The sequence below is a fragment of the Eleutherodactylus coqui genome, chromosome 9 (assembly GCF_035609145.1).
Source record: "Eleutherodactylus coqui strain aEleCoq1 chromosome 9, aEleCoq1.hap1, whole genome shotgun sequence".
NCBI lineage: Eukaryota > Metazoa > Chordata > Amphibia > Anura > Eleutherodactylidae > Eleutherodactylus > Eleutherodactylus coqui.
In genome coordinates this window covers 110,600,121-110,626,245 of record NC_089845.1, presented here as the reverse complement: position 1 = coordinate 110,626,245, position 26,125 = coordinate 110,600,121, and the positions used below count along the sequence as shown (strand labels likewise).

Here is a 26,125-nt window from a genome sequence, read left to right as displayed (position 1 = left end):
CCGTTCACGCTATCTCCCGCTGCAACCAGCGGAAGATAGCGTGAAAAAACGCTTCCCCGCCTACCGCCGCGCGTCATATGACGCGGCCGGCGCGTCACGTGACGCGGCCGGCCGCGTCACGTGACGCGGTGGGCGTGTCACATGACGCGACGGCGGTGGGCGGGGAAGCGTCTTCACGCTATCTTCCGCTGGTAAGTATGGGGTCTCTGGGGGGCGCCGTGACGGGCTTCACCGCGGAATATTACGCGGCGGGGCCCGTCACGCTCGTGGGAAGGAGGCCTTAGTTCATAGACTCTGCAGTTGGTAGTAGCATAACTCTGGCAGGAAACCAATCAGAATGTGGAAAGATCCCATCATTTTCTCAATATTTGCAAACCTTTTTGTAGCTATATGGGATTAGACAAAAAAGTCTGCTTATTTTTCCCTGCAACAGCAGCAGTTCAAGGGCTGCTCTGGTATTGCAACTATATGCTTGATCCAACCATTTACTTTTTCCTTTCATGTACTGTAGAATCATGTGTTTAATCAGTCTTGTAAAGGTTCCTCTTTTGATGTTGCATCTTCCTATAATTCAGGTCTTATGTAATATCCTGCCTAGCTAAATTTTGAAATCCCAAACTCATTTCTTTCTTCCTCAGTTTATTCAATTTGAAAGAATGTGACTGTAAAATAAGCCGGTTCTTCATTCACAAATCCTGGGATGTCTGTAATAACCTAACTTAATTTGCTGATAAAAGGGCATCTGTCACCTGCTTTATTCAGGCCAACTAAGGGCAGCATGAAATGGTGACGGATATGCTGATTTTAGCGGTATTTCTGTTTGTGAAGATGCAGTCTTTTTCTTTTTTTTTTAAAGGGACGCTGTCAATAATGTTAACATTGTTATGTGGCTCTAAGGTGATGGAATGGGGAGCGGGATTAATGTGAGATGCACAAGCTGAAAGAGTCAAGCTGCCTGCATTTAGGAGCACAGCGCGGATACTGCGCACACCGTGAGTATGAAACCCCGCTACCCGGACTTCCCGTTCCATCATGTTTTGAGCCCCATAGTGTAGTTTATGAGGCTTTAACATGTCAGTTTTTCCTTAAAGGGGTTGTCTCGCAGAAGCAGTGAATTTTTTTTTTTTTTACCCAGTCCCCCTTATTAAGCATACATTACTAATTACCCCTGTAAATGACTTTTCTAGCTGGTTTGTACTTACAGTTCCAGCAACTTATAAAAAGTTTCCCCAAGATGGCCGCCAGCTCTTTTCCCGTCGCTTGCTGTAGCCCGACGTGCGCGCTCCCGAGATGCTACCAGCTGTTTCTCCCTGACAACCAGACGCCCCGCAGCCGCCGACCGGACCCCGGGATTGAACGCGGCCGACCAGTCACCCACCGCCAGGCAGCAGGTAACCGGCGCTACGCCCCGCCTCCCCCGCGCTACGCCCCGGCTCCCCCGCGGTAGGCCCCGGTGCCCAGCGGTAGGCTCCGGGGCCACAGTGGCAGTGCGTCACGCGTCACCCCCGTCAGTCCGTCACCCATCACTTACCTGGGCGGCTGGGCTGGGCGGTTCTGCTGGGCGGCTCGGCTGGGCGGCTCTGCACCTTCCTCTAAGAGAGGATGGTAGCAGAATGGCTGCTCCAGCGCGCTCCCGAGAAGATACAGCTCGTCTGCGCATGCGCAGAAGAGCTGTAGCGGCGAGCACACTGAAGCGGCTCGTGCTCAGAGCAGAAGACCGGACTGCGCAAGCGCGTCTAATAAAGCAAGCCGCCAGCGAATTTAGACGGAACCATGGAGACGAGGACGCTAGCAATGGAGCAGGTAAGTGAATAACTTCTGTATGGCTCATATTTAATGCACGATGTATATTACAAAGTGCATTAATATGGCCATACAGAAGTGTATAACCCCACTTGATTTCGCGAGACAACCCCTTTAAACTATGATTGTATTCACCCAGGCGATTGCATTCTGTAAAACAAAAAAACAAAAAAAAGGTTCACGTTTCTGAGCAATTTTCATGCATGATTTCCACCTATCTTGCATCCTTTTTTCACATAAATGCATAATTGTGTACAATAAGGAAAAAAGTTTAATATTTAGTTATTTTTTCATCAGGAAAGAAAAAAATGCAGTGTCAGAATTGTGGGGTTTTTTTTTTTTTGTTTTCGCGTCTCAAGGAAAAAATGTAATAAAAATCTATCAAAAGTTGTATGTACTCCAAAATGATAGCAATAAAATCTACAGGATGTCCTGCAAGAAACGAGCCCCCACTCAACTAAGTGGATGGAAAAATAAAGTTATGGTAGTCAGAAGAGAGCGGCAGAAAATAATTGCAGTTTTTTAAAAAGACACTTTCAGTGAAAAAAGGTATTAAAACCTAACTCTGAATGTGATGAAAAAGAAAATCCAAACGCAGCGAAAATAATTTGCCCAAAAAAATAGGGCCATAAAACCACCATATGGCTGGGCTCACAGAGGGCGGATTTGCCACGGAAATTCAGTTTGGAATTTCGCAGTGGCAAATCCACCTGCTAATCCTGGGTTTAGCCGGGCAATCCGTTGCGGCAAAGCCAGCGCTGCGGCACTGATTCCCCGGCCACAGCATGTGAATTTTTTTTCTCCATTGCCGCCGCACTCTCCTCTATGGGAGCGCCGGCCACAGCGGTAAAGCATGTGGCCAAGCCGCTCCAAACCCTGCGGCTAAGTGCTGCGGGATTTGAAGCAGCGCTTTCCCAGCGGAAATCGCACGTTTTTTCGCTGTGGCCAAACCGCGAGATTTCTGGCGGGATTCTGCCCTGGGGGAACCCAGCCTATGGGTAAAACCACTAAAAGAGTGCCTGGTCCTTGAGGAACAAAGCACACTGGTTTTAAGGGTTAAAGAAGTACAGAGAAAGCCTATTCATAATTTGTGCATCATCAATTTTGTTCTAATTTTCTAACAGATTTTAGTCTTTTTGCAACTCCATTTTTTGTATGAGCTTCAGTCCTTTATGGATCTGCAGAGTGAGTTCATCCGGACGCACTGCATGTGTTCGCTTTCACTTATCTGGGAATTTCCCTCTAAAAAACTTTCCAGATAATTATTTACTACTTCAGCACAATTCTCAGTAATTCTTCCGTCTCAGACTGAATTTACATAGAATCACTGGAATATAACCTTTGAGCCGCTCCATGTACAATCCAACAAGTTTTATTTTGGGTGTAATCTGTGTAGCTCCTGCGTTTTGCAGTGCAGGAACAGCAGTGTAATAGCACCCTGATACTGCCCAATTACCGGCTAAACTGGGTGGCCATTGACTACAGCAGATAAGTGGGATCTCCGCTGCATGCAGGGGATCAAGACAACTTGATGAGCCCATATAAAACCTAACTTTTTATATGACTGTAATAATAGAAAAGCTTAAAAATAGAAAAACACACAAAAATATTGATGAAAAAAGCACTTTTAAGACCTTTCCAGAGCTGCCGCCCTGAAAAAAATGACCCTCCCACCTGAACCAATATAGATTCCGCAAGCATATTTCCGCAGCGGAAGACCTGCGATTCTTTGCAGAAAGTAGTTGTCAATGATCACGAAAGAACGCGGATGTGATCACTTTTCCATGTGGATGTATGCATATGCACAGGGTATTGTCCGCGCGGAAGACCTGCGATCCTTCACGGGAAGTAATTGTGAATGATCACAAAAGAGCACAGATGTGATCATTTTTCCATGTGGATGTATGCATATGCACAGCATATTGTCTGCGCGGAACAAAGATCTCTTTTTCCCCTCCAGCCAGCATTCCAGCTTTTCTTTCTATTTTCCTATCAAATTGCAAGTGTTTCTACCGCTCATACGCAATTTTAATTGCGTATGGGCTGCAGGTTGCCCGCATCCATAGACATCTATTGAGGCCGTCCTTACAGAATCTGCGCTAAAATAGAGATTTTTCTTCCACTCGCTGGAATACGCAACTCTTACCCACGAGTGTAAAGGAAAATTCAAAACTACACGCATTTTACCGCGGATCTTCCGCGCGGACGGGGAACGCGGATTTGGCAATTTAAATCCATTTGTGTAAGACCACCCTAAGGGCTTATTCACACGAGCTTATTCACATGGCCGGCATTTTCATGGTAGGTAGATATACGCTACCATCTGATGCATTGGATTCCAATGTCCCGCCTTCTCCCATTGCTGACTGCGGACAATGGGCGGGGAGGGGCGGAGCATAGCCCCCTACCATTGCTAACAGCGGGAGGGGAGGGGAGAGGAGGTGAAGGAAAAGGGGAGGAGGGGAGGAGGTGAAGCGAAGGGGAAAGAAAAGGAGAGACAGTTTAGCATAGCTAAACTGTCTTCTCCTTCCCGACTGCACATACGCCAAGCCCATGCATTACATAGTAGCATATATCGGCTGGCCGATATACGCTCGTCTGGATAAGCCCTAAGGATGGGTCCACACGGGGGCTGATTTGCAGCGGAATGTCCACAGTGCGCTGGATAATCACCGTGATATTGCAATTTATTACATGACCGTTGTGCACGTGTTTACACCTACGCGACTTAACCCTGTATCGGTCTCCAGCACATTATCTCCATTCCTGCTATTTATTACTATCTTCATGGTTAGACTAAAAGCTATATATTATATGGGCTCATAGTTTCAGTAGTTATGACTAGTAGGTCACATCATGTTTTACTGTCTATTACGCTATATTCACACTGCCTAATCAGTAGCAGATTTTCTGCGGATTTCTGATTTGGGTTTTCACTGGAATTTGTGTAGTTGCAACCTATTTCTGAGACGGATTTTCATTTGTTTGAGCCACAAAGTCAATGAGCAAAAATCTATGTTTATTGATGTCACTACTTTTTTTTCCGTATACAGATTTCAAGTCCATGTGAAAAAGACAAAAATGACACTATGCTATGGATTCCTATTAAATCTGCAGATTTTGCAGCGTGTTTGATGAGGAATCCATATAGAAACAGCGCAGATTCCTCATCAAATCCCAGGCAAAAACACTGCTTGAGCCTGCGCCCTTGTGAGTCCGGCCTTAATGGTCTTTGATAGACTAAAGCATCATGCCTCTAAAGTGATTTCAGCCCTTCTCTTCTGTCTTCTACGGAAATGTTATAAAGCGAGTCTAAGAAAGTATTGGCGCTGCTCCTCCGTACCAAGTTCTGTGGCAGGAATCCAGGACTGGGCACTGTGTTTACTGTATATCACCATGGAGTGGATGCCCTTTAAGGGAGTCTGCCAGCAGTAATGATACCACAAAACTGCCTACAGCACTATGTAGGGAGGAAGGATAAAGTATACTTGTCTGAAGGTTGCTACTATCACCAGCTTCAAGAAAACTTTTAGGCCTCTTTCACATGAAGCATGGGCTACAAAACATCTCAAATCGTGGCTGTATAGAGCATGCTGCAATTTTCTTTCTCACAATGTAGCAGCCTACAAAACATCGCTAATGTGAAGGAACCTATTGGAAAACATGGGCTTCACATACATGTGATTTGTAGCACTGTCAGATTTTAGTGGCCCATGTAAAAGTAGCCTAATCCCTCCACGTACCCCTCCAGGAAGTGCCATGAAGGCGGGCCCTCTAGTGGAAGTGTCCTCTCCTCTCTGGACAGCTACACCGCTGTGATTGGCAGCTGCAGTGACCAACCAGGGGGCTGCTATATTTATCTGGCACAAACCCATTTTAATTCCAGGAAGATACTTGTCAAAGCAACAAATTCCTCCTTTTTTAACAACCGTCCCCGCTCTTAAAAGTGACAAATATTAAATTTTTTGACATCACAATAACTACAAATATATATAGAATAAGTCATGTTTTCCAAGAATTCTACTAATTCACTTATATTTAACCCCTTCCCCAAAGAAGGTATTCTCATGAAAAAAGCCATCTGTAACTCTTTATAGTCTCTGACAAACAGCTAGTAGCAGAGTCCCCTCACACATCAAGGCCACTGTTCTCCCAGTAGCTAGGACCCTACTAGGGACAACATTTTGACATTTGGATTTTTTTCTTTACAGAATAATTATTTCCAATATCACAGTTTATTAACCCCTTAGTGACATAGCCTATTTACGCCTTAATGAGCAACAAATTTTTCAGTTTTTCTCATTGTCTCATTTATAGAGCCATGACTTCTTAATTTTTCTATCAACATATCCATACAAGGGCTTGATTTTTGCAGGACAAGTTGTATTTTTTAATGGCATTTTTGGGACATATATGACATATCGTATGACTTTTATAAACAGTTTTTTTGGGGGGGTGATTTGGAAAAAAATTCTGCTATTTGTTTTTTGGATTTAATTTTTACGGCATTCAGTGTGCAAAATAAATAATAACATTATTAATGAAGAACATATTCTCTTATCACAATTCCAGCGATACCAAGTTTATACAGTCTTTTTGTTTACTACTTTTGTACACTAAAAACACTTTTTTTTTTTAAATATTTTTTTTTTAAGATTTGTTTTTGTGTCGCTGCATTCCAGGAGCAATAGCATTTTTATTTTTCAATTGACAGGGCTCTTTGAAGACTTGTTTTTACAGGATGACCTCCGATTAGAGATGAGCGAACGTACTCGTCCGAGCTTGATGCTCGGGCGAATATTAGCGTGTTCGGGATGCTCGTTACTCGTAACGAGTACCACGCGATGTTCCGGTTACTTTGTTTCCTCTCTGAGACGTTAGCGCGCTTTTCTGGCCAATTGAAAGACAGGGAAGGCATTACAACTTCCCCCTGTGACGTTCAAGCCCTATACCACCCCCCTGCTGTGAGTGGCTGGGGCGATCAGATGTCACCCGAGTATAAAAGTCGGCCCCTCCCGCGGCTCGCCTCAGATGCCTTGTGACTCAGTTAGCTGAGGGAAAGTGCTGGTGCCGGAGCTGCTGTAGGGAGAGCGTTAGGAGTTAGTGTAGGCTTCAAGAACCCCAACGGTCCTTCTCAGGGCCACATCTAATAGTGTGCAGTACTGTGTTAGCACTGTATTTTTTATTTTTTTTTCAAAATTGGATCTGCAGAGCATTGCGCCCTGCAATAGGGACAGAAGTGGTGGTTAGGCAGGGAGAGTGTTAGCAGTGAGTGTAGGCTTCAAGAACCCCAACGGTCCTTTCTAGGGCCACATCTATCCGTGTGCAGTACTGTCCAGGCTGCTGTTAGCAGTGTTGCATTTTTTTTTTTTTTCTCAAAACCGGCTGTGCAGACCATTGCACCCGGCATTAATACTACAGGGATAGAATTGTGTAGGCAGGGCCAGAAGACATACATTATTCATTGAATAGACGCAGTGTGGCTTTTCCTTTGAAAAACAAAGGAAAAAATTCTATTTCGCCTGCCTCTGACAGTCCTCAGGGCTCTGGGTACGTGTGTGCTGCGTGCAGAACGTTAAAAAAAAATCAGACGCAGCCAGCTACGTTTTACTGCAGGCTTGCGCCAATTTTTTTCCTGCATGGGAAATCCCTGATCTGCTGTAGCGAATAACTTTGCATCACTGCAGTTCTCTGACACATTTGCAGGGCCACAACACAGTTATTAAACTTAGTAGTATTCATTGAATACACGCAGTGTGGCTTGTCCTTTGAAAAACAAGGGAAAAAATTCTATTTTGGCTGCAGGCTTGCGCCAATTTTTTTCCTGCATGGGAAATCCCTGATCTGCTGTAGCGAATAACTTTGCATCACTGCAGTTCTCTGACACATTTGCAGGGCCACAACACAGTTATTACACTTAGTAGTATTCATTGAATACACGCAGTGTGGCTTGTCCTTTGAAAAACAAGGGAAAAAATTCTATTTTGGCTGCAGGCTTGCGCCAGTTTTTTTCCTGCATGGGAAATCCCTGATCTGCTGTAGCGAATAACTTTGCATCACTGCAGTTCTCTGACACATTTGCAGGGCCACAACACAGTTATTAAACTTAGTAGTATTCATTGAATACACGCAGTGTGGCTTGTCCTTTGAAAAACAAGGGAAAAAATTCTATTTTGGCTGCAGGCTTGCGCCAATTTCTTTCCTGGCTTAGAAATCACTGGTAATACAGCATGCTGAGGGGTAGGGGTAGGCCTAGAGGACGTGGACGCGGCCGAGGACGCGTAGGCGCAAGTGAGGGTGTGGGCACAAGCCGAGCTCCTGATCCAGGTGTGTCGCAGCCGACTGCTGCGCGATTAGGAGAGAGGCACGTTTCTGGCGTCCCCACATTCATCGCCCAATTAATGGGTCCACGCGGGAGACCTTTATTAGAAAATGAGCAGTGTGAGCAGGTCCTGTCGTGGATGGCAGAAAGTGCTTGGAGCAAGCTATCATCCACCCAGAGTTCTGCGCCGTCCAGTGCTGCAAATCCGAATCCTCTGTCTGCTGCTCTTCCTTCCTCCCAGCCTCCTCACTCCACTACAATGACACATGCTCAGGAGCGGGCAGACTCCCAGGAACTGTTCTCGGGACCCTGCTCAGATTGGGCAGCAGTGGTTCCTCTCCCACCAGAGGAGTTTATCGTCACTGATGCACAACCATTGGAAAGTTCCCGGGGTCCGGGGGATGAGGCTGGGGACTTCCGGCAACTGTCTCAAGACCTTTCAGTGGGTGAGGAGGACGATGACGATGAGACACAGTTGTCTTGCAGTGAGGTAGTAGTAAGGGCAGTAAGTCCGAGGGAGGAGCGCACAGAGGATTCGGAGGAAGAGCAGCAGGACGATGAGGTGACTGACCCCACCTGGTGTGCAACGCCTACTCAGGACAGGTCTTCAGAGGGGCAGGCAAGGGCAGCAGCAGGGCAGGTTGCAAGAGGCAGTGCGGTGGCCAGGGGTGGAGGCAGGGCCAGACCGAATAATCCACCAACTGTTTCCCAAAGCGCACCCTCGCGCCATGCCACCCTGCAGAGGCCGAGGTGCTCTAAGGTCTGGCAGTTTTTCACAGAGACGCCTGACGACCGACGAACAGTGGTGTGCAACCTTTGTCGCGCCAAGATCAGCCGGGGAGCCACCACCAACAGCCTCACCACCACCAGCATGCGCAGACATATGATGGCCAAGCACCCCACAAGGTGGGACGAAGGCCGTTCACCGCCTCCGGTTTGCACCGCTGGCTCTCCCCCTGTGCCCCAACCTGCCACTGAGATCCAACCCCCCTCTCAGGACACAGGCACTACCGTCTCCTGGCCTGCACCCACACCCTCATCTCCGCTGTCCTCGGCCCCATCCACCAATGTCTCGCACCGCACAGTCCAGCCGTCGCTAGCGCAGGTGTTGGAGCGCAAGCGAAAGTACGCCGCCACGCACCCGCACGCTCAATCGTTAACCGTCCACATAGCCAAATTTATCAGCCTTGAGATGCTGCCGTATAGGGTTGTGGAAACGGAGGCTTTCAAAGCTATGATGGCGGCGGCGGCCCCGCCCTACTCAGTTCCCAGTCGCCACTACTTTTCCCGATGTGCCGTCCCAGCCCTGCACGACCACGTCTCCCGCAACATTGTACGCGCCCTCACCAATGCGGTTAGTGGCAAGGTCCACTTAACTACGGACACGTGGACAAGCACAGGCGGGCAGGGCCACTACATCTCCCTGACGGCACATTGGGTGAATTTAGTGGAGGCTGGGACAGAGTCAGAGCCTGGGACCGCTCACGTCCTACCCACCCCCAGAATTGCGGGCCCCAGCTCGGTGGTGGTATGTTCGGCGGTGTATGCTTCCTCCACTAAAGCACCCTCCTCCTCCTCCTCAACCTCTGTCTCGCAATCTAGATGTGTCAGCAGCAGGACGTCGCCAGCAGTCGGTGTCGCGCGGCGTGGCAGCACAGCGGTGAGCAAGCGTCAGCAGGCCGTGCTGAAACTACTCAGCTTAGGAGATAGGAGGCACACGGCCCACGAACTGCTGCAGGGTCTGACAGAGCAGACCGACCGTTGGCTTGCGCCGCTGAGCCTCCAACCGGGCATGGTCGTGTGTGACAACGGCCGTAACCTGGTGGCGGCTCTGCAGCTCGGCAGCCTCACGCACGTGCCATGCCTGGCCCACGTCTTTAATTTGGTGGTTCAGCGCTTTCTGAAAAGCTACCCACGCTTGTCAGACCTGCTCGTAAAGGTGCGCCGGCTCTGCGCACATTTCCGCAAGTCCCACACGGACGCTGCCACCCTGCGCACCCTGCAACATCGGTTTAATCTGCCAGTGCACCGACTGCTGTGCGACGTGCCCACACGGTGGAACTCTACGCTCCACATGTTGGCCAGGCTCTATGAGCAGCGTAGAGCTATAGTGGAATACCAACTCCAACATGGGCGGCGCAGTGGGAGTCAGCCTCCTCAATTCTTTTCAGAAGAGTGGGCCTGGTTGGCAGACATCTGCCAGGTCCTTCGAAACTTTGAGCAGTCTACCCAGGTGGTGAGCGGCGATGCTGCAATCATTAGCGTCACCATTCCTCTGCTATGCATCTTGAGAAGTTCCCTGCAAACCATAAAGGCAGCCGCTTTGCGCTCGGAAACAGAGCCGGGGGAAGACAGTATGTCGCTGGATAGTCAGAGCACCCTCCTGTCTATATCTCAGCGCGTTCAGGAGGAGGAGGAGGAGGAGGAGGAGCATGAGAAGGATGAGGAGGAGGGGGAAGAGACAGCTTGGCCCACTGCTGACGGTACCCATGCTGCTTGCCTGTCATCATTTCAGCGTGTATGGCCTGAGGAGGAGGAGGAGGAGGATCCTGAAAGTGATCTTCCTAGTGCGGACAGCCATGTGTTGCGTACGGGTACCCTGGCACACATGGCTGACTTCATGTTAGGATGCCTTTCTCGTGACCCTCGCGTTACACGCATTCTGGCCACTACGGATTACTGGGTGTACACACTGCTCGACCCACGCTATAAGGAAAACCTTCCCACTCTCATTCCCGAAGAGGAAAGGGGTTCGAGAGTGTTGCTATACCACAGGACCCTGGCGAACAAACTGATGGTAAAATTCCCATCCGACAGCGCTAGTGGCAGAAGGCGCAGTTCCGAGCGCCCGGTAGCAGGGGAGGTGCGGAGATCGAGCAGCATGTACAGCCCAGGCAGTGCAACAGTCTTTAAGGGCCTGGACAGCTTTATGGCTCCCCAGCAAGACTGTGTCACCGCTCCCCAGTCAAGGCTGAGTCGGCGGGAGCACTGTAAAAGGATGGTGAGGGAGTACGTAGCCGATCGCACGACCGTCCTCCGTGACGCCTCTGCCCCCTACAACTACTGGGTGTCGAAGCTGGACACGTGGCCTGAACTCGCGCTGTATGCCCTGGAGGTGCTTGCTTGTCCTGCGGCTAGCGTCTTGTCGGAGAGGGTGTTTAGTGCGGCTGGGGGAATCATCACAGATAAGCGTACCCGCCTGTCAACCGACAGTGCCGACAGGCTAACACTCATCAAGATGAACAAAGCCTGGATTTCCCCAGACTTCTCTTCTCCACCAGCGGACAGCAGCGATACCTAAGCAATACGTAGGCTGCACCCGCGGATGGAAGCATAGTTCTCTCTCACCATCCAAAACGGGGACATTTCTGCTTCATCAATCTGTGTAAAATATTCCTCCTCCTCCTCCTGCTCCTCCTCCTGAAACCTCACGTAATCACGCTGAACGGGCAATTTTTCTTAGGGCCACAAGGCTCACTCATATAATTTTTCTAAAAAATTTTTATACGTTTCAATGCTCTTAAAAGCGTTGGAACTTTAACTTGAACCAATTTTTCGTTAAACTGGGCTGCCTCCAGGCCTAGTTACCACTTAAGCCACATTAACCAAAGCGATTAATGGGTTTCACCTGCCATCTTGGTTGGGCATGGCCAATTTTTACTGAGGTACATTAGTACTGTTGGTACACCAATTTTTTGGGGCCCTCACCTACAGTGTAATCATAGCAATTTCTATGTTCTTCGCCTGCACTCATGGTACAGAAAGGTGTGTGGGGTTGGCCTACACTTTAGCTACATAAATGTAACTTGGGCCTTGGCTATACTGCAGCTACTGAAATGGAACTAAGACTGCGCTCCCACTATACTGCTGCTTCGGAATTGTTCCTGGGGCCTGTGTAGGCTGCTACTATTACTTAAATGGAACTTAGACTATGCTCCTCCTATACTGCTGCTTCGGAATTGTTACTGGGGCCTGTCTTGAGTGCTACTATTACTGAAATGGAACGAAGACTGCGCTCCCACTATACTGCTGCTTCGGAATTGTTACTGGGGCCTGTCTTGAGTGCTACTATTACTGAAATGGAACTAATACTGTGCTCCCCCTATAATGCTGCTAGTGATATGTTAGTGGGGCCTGTCCTAATGCTACGGCTGAAATGTTACGAATGATGGGCTCTGCCTATACCGCTGCTAATGGTATGTCTCTGGGGTGTGGAAACAGAGGCTTCACAAAGACATGATGGCGGCGAGGCCATTTCCCACCAACGCGGTTACTGTTAAGGTGCATATAACCACGGACACGTAGTGCCTCAAAAACATCCCCCTCCTCCTCCAACAATGAAAACATTCTTGGCAAATGCCTTTGCATTGGTTCGTCTGGTGGCAGTCCAAGAATTTCACCTTTACCGACACAACAAGAGAGCCCCCCCACCATCCCCCCGCCACGGCCCACTTAATCCTGGCCACATTCCGAAAACCAACAAAATACAACCGTGCTACTAGGTCCGCAGTCACCACCACATTACCACCAACGGTTACTGTTAAGGTACATATTACCAGTCTGACTGGGGCATACAGACACCTTGACAGAATGAATAGTGTGTGGCACATAGGTTCCCCATTGCTATGCCCACGTGTGCAGCTCCTGATGGAGGTGGCACAGGATTGGATTTCTCATTGCTTCTGTACAGCATTGTGGGCTATCGCCCCACCACTTTTAAAGAGGGTCGCTGCCTAGCCGTGCCAACCCTCTGCAGTGTGTGCCTGCAGTTCCTCCTCATGGCAGACGCACTTATAAATAGACATGAGGGTGGTGTGGCATGAGGGCAGCTGAAGGCTGCGCAGGGACAGTTTGGTGTGCGCTGTGGACACTGTGTCGTGCAGGGGGGAGGGGGGTTGGGCAGCATGTAACCCAGGAGAAGTGGCAGCGGAGTGTCATGCAGGCAGTGATTGTGCTTTGTTGTAGCTAGTGTGGAGCTTAGCTAAGGTATGCCATGCTAATGAGGGCTTTTCAGAAGTAAAAGTTTTTGGGAGGGGGGGGCCCCACTCTTGCCGGTATTGTGGCTTAATAGTGGGACCTGTGAACTTGAGATGCAGCCCAACATGTAGCCCCTCGCCTGCCCTATCCATTTCTGTGTCGTTCCCATCACTTTCTTGAATTGCCTAGATTTTCACACATGAAAACCTTAGCGAGCATCGGCGAAATACAAAAATGCTCGGGTCGCCCATTGACTTCAATGGGGTTCGTTACTCGAAACGAACCCTCGAGCATCGCGATAATTTCGTCCCGAGTAACGAGCACCCGAGCATTTTGGTGCTCGCTCATCTCTACCTCCGATCTTCATTAATCCAATTTTTGGAAATACTGTTTTTATTCCATTTTTTTTTATTATAGGCAAGATTAACAAAACCTGCAATTCTTGCATGTTTTTAAATCTTAACGGCGTTCACCGTGCAGTATAAATAATATTAGATGAATTCTGCAGGCCAGTATGATTATGTCATTATCAAATTTTATATAGGTTTGGTGGTTTTTTGCAACTCTTTCACACTTTAAAGAAAAAAATGCATTTTTTTTATTGCTGCATCCAAAGACCCCTAACATTTTTATTTCTTTTTTGTCAGTAGTGCTGTGTGAGGTTTGCAGGACGAGTTGTACTCTTCAATGGTACCATTTGTTGATCCTAGCAACGTTTTAATCACTTTCTATTACGTTTTTTGTAGAGCGAGGTAGGCAAAATTAGCTATTTTTGCCATGGATTTTTTTTCATGGTGTGCACCATGTGGATTAAATAATGTACTAACTTTTTTTTCTCCGGGTCATTACGTCACAGTGTTCAGTGATGAGGGGAATCCCCACAGGGATTAACGGAACCCTCTGGTAGTCCCCTCATCGCAAGGAGTTAACAGCGGGCCATTGCTTTTTTTAGAAGCGTGCATTACGCGAACGCAAAACACACGCTAGTCTGAATTAGGCCTAAGAGTGTTCAGTTCTAAAAGAATTGGTGCAATGTATACCAATATTCATAAATAAGGGCCAGTATGCTAGATGTAGTCTTACCAGAGCGGTATACAGTGGGATCACAATCTCTCTCTTGCTACTGATCATACCTCTGGCTATGCAGCCGAGCATCCTACTTGCTTTCCTTGCTGCTCGAGCGCACTGTGGACACATTTTGAGGCTGTCAGAAACTTCACAATATGATGAAGGTAAAATGCTGTAGAAGTTAGTTGGGAAAGCTACAGTATCTATTATTAATATGGAATACACCCGTGTAAGACTGGTAGCAGCGCTGTGCCATACTGTGCAATCTACTCGGTGCCAAGACGAATGATCCTCTCCTCAGTTCTAGTTCTTGTGTAACATATACTGCAGCAGTTCACATGAGCTACTGTATATTGTGTAAGTCAGGTGAAAAGTAAATATTGATAACAGCAAATGTATCATCCAACAAGGAAGTGTACAGTAAATCTGACTATGAATACATATTGTTATTACATATCCTTTATAAGTACAGCAATCCCTTATAAAGCTGCAGTGCTTCAGAAGGGAAAGTGTTTCCAAAATGTGAAAAGAACAGTATGAATAGAAGAAGCAGAAGATGGATATGTTTCCCCTATTACACAAAGCATATCTATATGCAGTAGGTGCACTGCATACTCACAAATGCTGGCATTGGGCACTATGGCTGTAGGGATACAGGAATTACTAAAAGGCTGTATGACTATTGATCTCCTGGGATGAGACATAAGTAACAACAGTGTATGAGTCACACAGTAGTTCCTGCTCTGACAGACTCAGGCTGTCCATATATTATATGGAAGTTAGGCTGGTCTCATATAAATGGATTCTAATTGCAGAATCCGCAATCGCCCTCCGCACAAACTTGCCACAGCAAAACGCAGGCATTCAAAGACACGAAGTTTCGATCCTTTTTTTTTCTCCTTACCACTCGTAGATACGAACTGCATATTCCGCGAGCTGAAGAAAAATGGCAGCATGCTCCATTTTGCCATGGACTCCGCGCAGACGGGCTACGCGACAACGTTGGAAATAGAAAGCAAAAAAAACTAGCATCAAGCTTATTATTAACAAAATGCTGAATAGTTTTGATGTCTCCTTTAGCTGATGGAATGAAGTATATAAACTTTTTTTTGCCAAGACATGGTATATAAAATGCTTCAGTGTTTATGTATTACTCGAACGAAGACAGAAAACATGATCTGTCTAAAAGCAGTGCAACGTTCCCTCTGATTGTGATTGGAAAGAAGCTGGTGCTCCCACTTCCTTCCCTGTCTACTGATGACAACGCCTGGCCCAGTGTACTGGACAGTGGGTCGGACGATCAGTTGATGGATGGGGATCCTGAGCGGCAGACCTCCCCGCCTGAGCTCTCACTTACTCTGGGACTCAGGGAAGTGAGTGGAGAGAAGCGTGGCCCATCAAGATTCAAAGTGGTCATCAGGGAGCATTGAGGCGGCAGACTGTGGCAACGGAGGTGGAGCACATGGGTGGTGAGTGCCAACATCGGGGTCTGCGGGGAAAGAGACGACAGCGAGAGCAGAGTCTGCAACTGCTGCCGGTATGCAGCTGTGAGGCGGCGGCCATCCGGGAACCAGGGTCGGCGGCTCCGCTCTGAGTGATCGCAGCGCAGTGTGCATTGATTCTTAGACATACATTTGTGGATGTGAATGCTGCCATGTTACAGCGGTAACATGGCAGCATTTAGAGCTCTTAATGTATGTCTAAGAAGCGAAGTAAAAGTCAGCCTAAGGCACCATGGCAGTGAGTAATCAATGCACACTGGGCAGCTAGGACTTTCGTATCTTCACCCTAGCGGGAGCTGGGGTTCCTTAAGGGGCCTTCTTCCTGTTAAACCCCTAGCTTCTGGTGGCGTCAAGATACACTAATACCGGATAGGCCTAGGTGGGGATATCTCCTGCCCACGTGTAGACTTGCAGGCTCACTCGCTGTCTGACTGGCTGACTACATTGGGCAAAGACTGACTGTTTGGCAAAGACTACAGACTCCAACAACACATTTGCACATCTTGCAAGCACACATATCTTTCATGCTCAAGTGACAAAATTGGATACACACAAACTGTTACATTTTCCATACATACCCAGACATTAACCTCTTGCACGCTGCAGCTGTTCAATACACATAAATCACTGACAAGACAATTGCACAGTGCATCCACATTAAAGACATGACAGAGCCTTAGGGACGCTTATATGAACATTTATGAACAGTTATGGTGGGGCCAGATATGTATACTTCAGGCCATGACAATTCCATAAGGCTATGCATTCTATTTCGATATGTACCAATCCTAAAACATCTTGATGTTACAGCAATACATTTTAGCAGAAAAATGTATATAATTTTATAAATATGGAGACAATGTTTAGCTTTTAAGTGAACATAAACTGAGGTTTCCAATCACAGATATTTATGGCATTTCAATAGGATATACCATAAATGTTTAATTGGTTGGGGATCTGATCATTGGAAGGTCCACTGTTTAAAAATGACGGTGCTATTTCGGCAGCAGGATAAGTTCAGCTTCAATTGAACGACATGAATACACTATTTGTGAAAAACATCAATCCCCTAGAAGAAGGAGGAGTTGTTTTGCTGCAAAACTTGTCATGCAGTTACATCTCAGGCGGATATGCAAATGATTAGTGTTGTGCTGTAATTAGATGAACGGTCTTGTCACCTGAGGAACTAAAAGTGGTTCCCCCCTTGGCCTATAATAAGGCTCTCAGAGGCTCAGGAATGGCTTGATAGACAATCTGCAATGACAGCCCTGTGCCATCTGAAGGCCCCCGGACTGCTTTGGCAACAGAACGGCACCCCATGATCTCATTGCAGGGGGGCCATTCTGGACCTCTGAACTCCGACTGGTGCATTTAAATGCCGCTGTGAGAATTTAAAGAGTTATCAGTGGCGGTGCTGATCTGGGCTGTTGCAGTCAGGTGTCAGTTGTAAGAAACAGCCGACATCTGCATTATATGGAGCCGGATCATCACCCGGTCACCCTCCATAGAAACCCTGAACCTCCATGATGAAAATGTACGTTCTTGAGCACTAAGGAGTTAAAGTTCTTGCGCAGGCCGAAAATCTAACTCTATTCGGAGTCTTGTGCACATGTTTTCCCATAGACTTGTATAGGAGTGCGTGCACACGAGACTCTGAAAAGAGTCATATTTTCAGCCGGCGCATGGACTTTACAGGCTGGCACCATAGGAGCCCGGAAATGGATGAATATGAAAAATACCTTACCCATATACAGATGCAAAAATAGCAAAAGTTGGATTTATTCTGCTATCACCAGCAGCAACGTTTCGACCTGTCGGTCTTTGTCAAGATTCCCTTTAACTGTGAATATCAGCAGAGGTCATAAGAGTGAATCGATCGCTGATCACACATTGATGGCCTACGCACCCTTTTACTATGCCACACAGGATCTGTTATAAAAAAGATTTCTATTCCCATTTCACTGCCAGTGAGTATTCATTTTTACCCAGAAACCACCTGGAATGGCCGATGCCGTTAATGTGATTCCACCGCTATCTATCATCAGTATTGCATGGGTATTTTCATATAAATTTAATTTCCAAGAATTTTGGCAGTTTTTATCGACACTTTACTAACATCTTATAAAGACACTCAATAGACAAATGTTCACCAATACTCTCAAGCATCCTGGGCAATAGACCACGGTGATTTCATGTCTTTCCAGTGAAAACTTTAAGGTACTCTTACCCTGGTTCCCTGAAAATAAGACATAGCATGATTTTCCAGAATTTTTGAGGATGCAAAATGATTTTTCAGGCTTTTTGAGGATGCTTGAAATATAAGCCCTACTGCAAAATTAAGCCCTGCTAACAGTTAAAGGGGTTATCCCGCGCCGAAACGGGTTTTTTTTTTTCAATAGCCCCCCCGTTCGGCGCGAGACAAACCCGATGCAGGGGTAAAAAAAAAAAAACGTCCAGTACTTACCCGAATCCCCGCGCTCCCGCGACTTCTTACTTACCTTAGTAAGATGGCCGCCGGGATCTTCACCCACGATGCACCGCGGGTCTTCTCCCATGGTGCACCGTGGGCTCTGTGCGCTCCATTGCCGATTCCAGCCTCCTGATTGGCTGGAATCGGCACGTGACGGGGCGGAGCTACAAGGAGCAGCTCTCCGGCACGAGCGGCCCCATTCGGAAGGGAGAAGCCCGGACTGCGCAAGCGCGTCTAATCGGGCGATTAGACGCTGAAATTAGACGGCACCATGGAGACGGGGACGCTAGCAACGGAACAGGTAAGTGAATAACTTCTGTATGGCTCATAATTAATGCACAATGTACATTACAAAGTGCATTATTATGGCCATACAGAAGTGTATAACCCCACTTGCTTTCGCGGGACAACCCCTTTAATTAAAAAAGTCAATTTAAATAGTGTCCAGGCAGCTATACATGTAAAAAAGTTAAACCTTTTTGAAGAAAAATTAATATAAGACACTGTCTTATTTTCAGGGAAACACGGTAGTAGCAAAAAAGTGAAAAACCTAATAGCAGGCAGTGGTACGCAAGGAAAAATGTAACCCATCATCTAGATATAACTATATTATATAGTACTGGCTCTCACTCTGTGGAACATGTACAGATCTGTAATAATTCTGTATATTCTATTCTATTGTATTGCTTCCCATTGCTACGGTACGGTTGAGGATTCCAGCTATTTCCTTCACCGCTGTTTCTCTGCTTCACTACATACACTTATTTTTCTGTACATTTCCTGCAATTCTCATTCTATTGTGTCTCCTATTGTGACTTGTACGTCAGCGACAATTATCCCATGCAGATGTGACATCTATCTCAAGAAAACCTCAAGGCTGCTGATTCCTCCGTTGTGCCATATGAAGAAGAACATTCCTAAACAGTTTGCAGTTAGTGTCTGTAGTAACTACGGGATATCTGCTTACATGTCAAGGAGCAGGCAGCGTTATGAGTTGTAAGCAGTTTAAATACTTCATATGTTACTGAATCATCATGGAACTGATTTAAGGGAACCTGATGGGACTTGATGCAATACTTTCTAAATACAGAAGTGTGAAAAGTTAGGCAATATTCGCACATCGTCACCAAATACACTGAGAAAGCTTCCTGACATCTACGTCAATAGGCCGACAGACTTTTAGCAAGCAAGCATGTCATACGTACGAACGAGCACCCTTAACAGAATCTGACTCAACTGAGGGTCAATAGTTGTCACAGTTATCTTGTTGATGTCACAGCTTAGGTTTACATACAGGAATCATAGAGGTCTTTGTTTTCTTCATTTCTGTAGGATCCCATTTAAAGGGAATCTTGTCAGGTCGAACATGTTGTCATGTTATAGAGCAGGAAGAGCTGAGCAGATTGATATATAGTTTTATGGGGAAAGGTTCAGTATATCTTGTACGTTAGTCATTTATACCTCCGTACATTCTGAGCTGAACAGTCCAGTGGGCGGTTCTATCAGGGACTGGCATCTGTGTATGACTGTACATACAGAGAAGGCTGGCAGTCACAGGTAGGACCATTCATTGGACTGTTCAGCTAAGAATGTTTAGAGGTATAAATGAATAAAATGTAATTTATATATTTTTCTGGGGAAAGATTTCGTAGAACTTGTATTTTATTCATTTATATCACTGCACATTCTGAGCTGAACGGTCCAATGGGCGGTCCTATCAGTGATTGACAGCTACCCCTATATGTCCAGCAATACACAGATAATAATAATCCTTATTTGTATAGTGACGACTTCTTCCGCAGCGCAGATAGCGGTCAATCACTGATAGCTCCGCCCATTGGACTGTTCAGCTCAGAATGAGCAGTGATATAACTGAATTAAATACAAGTTCTACTGAATCCTTCCCCATAAAGCCATACAACTTGTATTTTTGCACATAGGGTTGTGTGAAGGGGCCCTTAGTGGTGGCTTATATAATATAATAGGATTGTGTTTTAAAGTTACTATGGTGACTTTTCTTCTTTATACTTTATTTTCATCAGTGACTCATCCATGTTTACTATGCTTTCCTTCCTCTCTTTTCCGGTATGTAGTATCAGCACTTCCAGAAATTCCATCTGCCCAGTGCATATTGCAGTGAAGTCCCATGTATTTTTTGGCCACACTGTGTATGTAATCCTGGTGTCTCTTGTCTCTTGGAGAGAAATTACATTTCTTTCATGATTCTCTACACTGTCACAATGCAGAAGAGAGGTGAACTCTGTGGGTGTCAGGGCTTACATGGCAAAGTGTACTGTTTAGTTTAAAAAGGAAAAATAGGAATGAAGAATAAAATTGGAAATCGAACTTTCTCACAAGTCATGTGATCACTTAGGCCATATTTACACAGCCGATATTCGCGAGCAAGTTTTGCGTGTTGCGAGTTGGAGGAAAATAGGCCCAATTGTTTAGGATAGGTCCATTTGCATGGGCAATTTTTCTCTCCGCGATGCTGTGAGACGGAAAAATGACAGCAAGTCCTATTTTCTTGCGAGTCTCACACGAGAGTAGTGAGTGTCCGCAGTAGTGAGTGTCCGCACATCTCACAGCACGCGGACAGGGCTGCACCCGAGACTATAGTTCTATCGCTCTTCACAATAGGTTGATTCTCAGCCTGTGCGAAGGAGAATGAAATGAGCGCCAATTGATATTCGATTAGTTCTGATTATTTGGGACCAGGCCTGCACAAGTTGGCATTAGATATGGGCTAAAATTAAAATTGGTGAACCTCTTGGGGCCACAGATAGATTTTTAGCGGCTCACATTGTAAGTAAGTTGCTAAAAACCTATTCTATAGTTTAATGATGAAGCCATTTTTCAAGCCCCAGGATGCTGTGCGGCGAGTGACGAGATCTGAGCCCGGACCTCCGTTGGTTCTTCAGCTACAGAATGTGTATGCAGGTTTTTTTTAGAAAACCGATTAGGGTTTATTCACACAGGCGTATGCGTTTAACACTGCGAGTCTCCTGCAGCATTGTACACAGCCCATACACTCTGATGGCAGCAACTGCGTATGGACTGCGATTGGCACTGGGCATGCCCATGAATGACGTGATCATTGACATGTGCAGTGTGATTTGGTTTTTTTGCATGTACATGGACAGCGTTTTATATGTAGCCCCTTCAAATCCATTGACTTTCATTGCCTCCATTCACTGTGTGTTATACACGGGATATATGCGTGCGTAATATGCGGTGACAATACGCCCGTGTAAACAGGGCTTTTATTGTGCACACTGCGGCACTATATGTACCTACCGCTAGCATGACATGACTGTGCTGTGAACTGCAACATGACTATGGCTAGCAAGTAGTCTCTGGACATTATAGTCATGTCACAGTCCACCAGAAATCTTCTGCCTGGCCGCATGTGGCCCTTGTTTGTATGTTGTGCAGACCTGATTAGGACCGAGATCTCGGCCACTCTAAGGCCGACTGCACACGACGGGGTTTGATTTGCGGAATCTGCAATAGCCTCCTGCGCGGACGATCTGCACCAATTCAAATCCATGAAGCATCCGTATGTCCGCTCACATAAGTATCATGCTCCATTTCCAGGCAGGCTCCACACCAATGGCTTCTATTGAAGTCGATGGAAGCCGTCAGACCCGCAGCCCTCCCACAGTTGACATTGTAGAAGAGTCGCGGGACTCCAGTCATCGCCTAGTGACGGCACAGGAAAATCTGTACTGCGCATGTCCGACAGCTGGCTGACTGGACCATCCGCAGTACAGAAGGCCGCCTGGACGCGACAAGAAATCACTTTGGCTTATTCCGTTGCTGCCATCTCTCGCCATAGAAAGGAGAGCGCCCACAGCGGAAACAATGATACAATTGATATGCAGCGGCTTTGAATTCCGTGCAGCTTGGTCGCAGCGTGTGGATGAGATTTTTGCAAATTTCCATGACCATTCCGCCCCGTGGGCACCCAGCCTAAAGGACTATTACATTGCGGTCTACCATGGCCAACCAAAAGTCCGTCAGGTTTGTATTGTCACCAGGTGTGTCATGGCTGCGTTACGCCGCGCGCCATAATGCAACCTCAATGCAACATTTGACCAAAGCAGCCTGTAGTTTTGGCCATATGAATAGGAAGTTTGTTCAATGCCATCTTTTGCTATACTTTGCGCTACCTGCCCCCCCCCGCACCCACTGCCACAAGAAGGCGCGGCTCCATCCCGACCCTCTTGAGCGGAGACCCCGCCGGCAGTGTGAGGCTCCCGGGCAGACGGGACTCTCCTCGCCCTTTTGGTCACATTATGCAAATTCCGCCGGAGGCTCCTGAGCAGGAAGTAGCGAGAAAACCTCCCGACAGAAGTGAGAAGTTCCCTCACAGCAGCGGCGGCGGAGCTCCGGGTCACCTCACACGGCGGCTACAGGGGACCCTCCACCACCTGAGGAGGACAGCTAGGGTGAGTGCGCCCCTCCACTGACCTGGCCATGCAGCTCATGGCCATGCAGCACCCTGACTGTGCTGGCCGGAGTCTGCAGCTACCTGCTGCTGTGCATCCATGCTATTACTAGTGCTGCAGGTAACCCCTCATATACCCATATATGTCCGCGGACCGCTGGGCTATACGTTCCCCACTAGGGGTCCATGGCGGTATGTTACGGTATAGTGCTGCGTCTTTATGGACCTGTTTTTGGGATATTAGTAAGGGTCTAATGGCGGACAGTGGGAACGATGCGGCTTCACAGCAGCGTATTTGCGCATGTTCTTGCGAAACGAAAGTTGCCTGCGCATGGGCGTGTTTTACTGTATTTTGTGCACATGCTAAAAATATTGCGCACCGATGCTCTCGGCCGTTGCCATGGCCGAATTCTTTCATAAGTGCCAGATGTGTTCTTTTCCTGCGCAAATGTTAAGTAAATTACAGCGTGTTGCGTTTTTTTTTTTTTTAATACACAGTGGGGGGGAAACCATCACAATCAAAAGTGTCATGCGAAATCAAATACGTCGGTGTGAATGCAGCCCGCAGCGGTTTACAGCAGTGGAACCGGCTGGGACGCTGTGTATTGCCCTGTATACCAGTAAGCACGTACTGTGCGTACGATGTCATGCGCAGTACACCTGTGTTTTGGGGGTTTTTTACATTTTTTTTTTTTCTTTAAATTTCCTGTGCCATCGCGTAGTGGTGACGTGTATACCGGCCACCCATACACAATGTAATTGCGTATCTCCGCGTGTATATACAATGGGCTCTGTCTCGCATATATACGCGGCAAAATAGGACATTCTGCGTTCTTTTCTGCGCTCGCATACTACACAGTTCCGACACGCTAGTGTGAGTGAACGGTGTAAGGCAATGGATTGCCTGCGAGTTACCGCATATCACATGAGCATACAGGGTCCACATAATACATGGTAAATATACGCCGTGTAAGCCCGGTTTTAGTGTAATTAGCATGCTATAGCCCATGGTAAAGCCGCACACATAGCAGCGTTCTCCACCGTTCATGGGTTTCGTTTCCCCTTTTTGGATTTCCAAATTTGTCAGTAAAAATGTTTAGTTCTGTGTGATTTCTGACAGTCTTCCAGAAATGGCGCAAAGCTGCGGCGATCCTCTTTGTGCTTTTGCGTCAAAGCACAGATCCAGTACGGCCAATAGCAGGTTATGGCAGCTGTATTTTGGATCGGTATGACTGGTTTGTTGGATGGCCGTGTAATTTACCCCTTACTAAAAAGGACACTTCCTAAAAGGGGTTTTGGTCATCAGAGGATAGGTCATCAATAGTTAATCGCTGGGGACCGTCCGTTTGGACCTGAAGCACTTATTACACTTGGGTACCTCCACCACCGGGGTTGGACGCAGGAGTGTAATAGCCGTTTCAGCTCCCATTGACTTTGACGGCAGTGAAACCAGTTATGGCGCTTCCTCCTCCGTCTCCTATGACAACGTCCGGCCCTACTGCGCTGACAGCGAACCGAGTCCGGGATCTCGAGCGGCAGATCCCCTGTACCTGACTATTGATGACTCAGGGCGGTTTCACGTGGGCGTATTTGTGTGCTTATTCGCGCATGCAAAATCTGCAAGCGCAATAGAGTAGATCCCATTGGTTTCAGTGGGTTCCTTCCATTTTAGCCCCCTTCACACGGCTGAATTTGTATTGATTTTAATGTTTTTTTTTACATCTGCGCATTTTGGTCATGCAAAAAAAAAGCAGCATGCTCCATTTTCGTTCACATTTGCACACAAAAGGCCTCATAGGAGTCGGTGCGCAATTTTGTAAAGGAACAAAACACACTGGGGACTAATTAGGCTAAATAGCCTTTTAACTTGGTGCATGGCGGTGTCCGCGCCCTTGTGAACGGTCCTGGTCAGCGTGAAAAGTACAGTAAAATGCGCAGGTATGCGCATGGTATTGTGATGCTCACAGTGCAAAACCGTTGCACTATCGCATTCGTTTTGTGTATACACTTGTGGGAATCTACCCATAACCTCAGGAAAATCCCTTTAATTTATAGCGTATCCCTTTAATTATATATCTGCATTGGAGGAACATTCTCATCTCGGCTCTCAGGGAATGAGCCGGTCCCACCTTGGTGTGCCCCATTGGGGGTGCTACATCAAGGCTTCAAGAGGAGAGCAGCTGTACAGCAGCAGCCAAGCACTCTGATACATTGTTTCTATACGGCTTTTATTAGAAAACATAACAAATACTAAGCAGTAACAATAACATAACTGGATACAGCAAGCTAAGGCTCTTCACCCATAATCCAGATACTGTTCTGTAGCTACCCTAGAAGTGAATGAGGTACGTAAACCATGTAACACAGCGATCTGCGCTATTTCAGTAACTTGTGCGGTAGGGCATGTGCTTAACAGATGCGTCATACCATAGGCTTTTCATAAGGGAACCATTAAACAGATACCATTATAGCCTACGGGTAACAGATGTTTCCCTCTGAGGCCCTTTTACACGGACTGATAAATCATTCGGATTCCCTCATCCTGTCCATGTGCTGTCCAATATATGGACGCGCCACACATTCACATGCTATTTGCATGACCTAATTCTGGTCTGTAATATGGACAAGAATAGGACATGCGGTGAGTTTTTTTTTTTCACGAGGTCGTCTGCATGAAAAAAAGGCTATAATGGGTCAGTATGGTGATGGATAACACACAGAGCCAAATACGCAAGTGTGTTGGAGATTTTAGGCCACATTCCCATCCGCACAGTTGTCTTTGTCACAGATCTGTCATACAATCTTGCACAATACGGTGCTGCACTATTCCATCCGGGAAAATGCTGTCCAGCATGACGGATCCTATTATAGTGAAGAGAGTCTATCTATGGGAGACCGGATGCGCTCTCCCATAGACTGGTATAGGAGGGGGCGCACACGGGACTCAGTCAGATTATCGCTGGCACGTCCATGCCCTTTAAGGGGTTTGCTGGCTTTAAGTGTGTGGTTTTGTATGAAAAGCAGAAGTATCTAATCTTTGCTGGAACAGTTTGTGCCGCCTCGGTGGACATCTAGGTAGTAGTACTAATATTCTTGGAACATATGCCTTAAAGTATGTCACTAAGTATCTATTTCACCAGGAACTAATGACACCGGGCGCCTAGAACGTGTTCTCAGTACGCCTTGCTGGGTTACCATACACTTACTGCTGAAAGTTCTATGAAGTTTGAGCTCTGTACAGTGAGAAGCTACAACTTCTGCATTTCCTCTGTATTTGCAGTTGCTGTCACATGGACACGCTGATAATGTCGGGCTAAAGGGCAGTTTATAAGATCAGTTAATAAAAACAGTAGAAGGAGCCGGATGTACACCTGCCAAGGAACGGTCATTCGCCATATGTTTGCACAATGAACGCGTATAGGAGAATACACATTTGTATCCTTTTTTAGGGGTAGACCAGGGTACATGTGAGACCTGCGGACTAAAATGGGTTGTGGCCAGAACCTTATATTTCTATTTTTCAAATTCCGTCA

The 26,125-nt window shown here is 46.9% G+C and overlaps 1 protein-coding gene across 6 annotated transcripts in view; it reads left to right on the top strand.

Annotated features, from left to right (window-relative positions):
* The first annotated feature begins 22,406 nt into the window (after positions 1 to 22,406).
* The window catches only part of LYN (LYN proto-oncogene, Src family tyrosine kinase), an 83,760-nt gene continuing 80,041 nt past the window's right edge, over positions 22,407 to 26,125 (top strand). For 4 of the 6 annotated variants that reach the window (XM_066578319.1, XM_066578317.1, XM_066578316.1 and 1 more), the window contains exon 1: positions 22,475 to 22,593. Coding sequence is in view for 2 of the 6 variants with exons in the window: in XM_066578313.1 (XP_066434410.1) it covers positions 22,441 to 22,593 (153 nt within the window). In the remaining 4 variants the exon portion in view is untranslated. Of the gene's footprint in view, positions 22,594 to 26,125 lie in introns of all 6 variants that reach the window. The other 2 variants (XM_066578313.1, XM_066578312.1) reach the window with 2 other exon arrangements.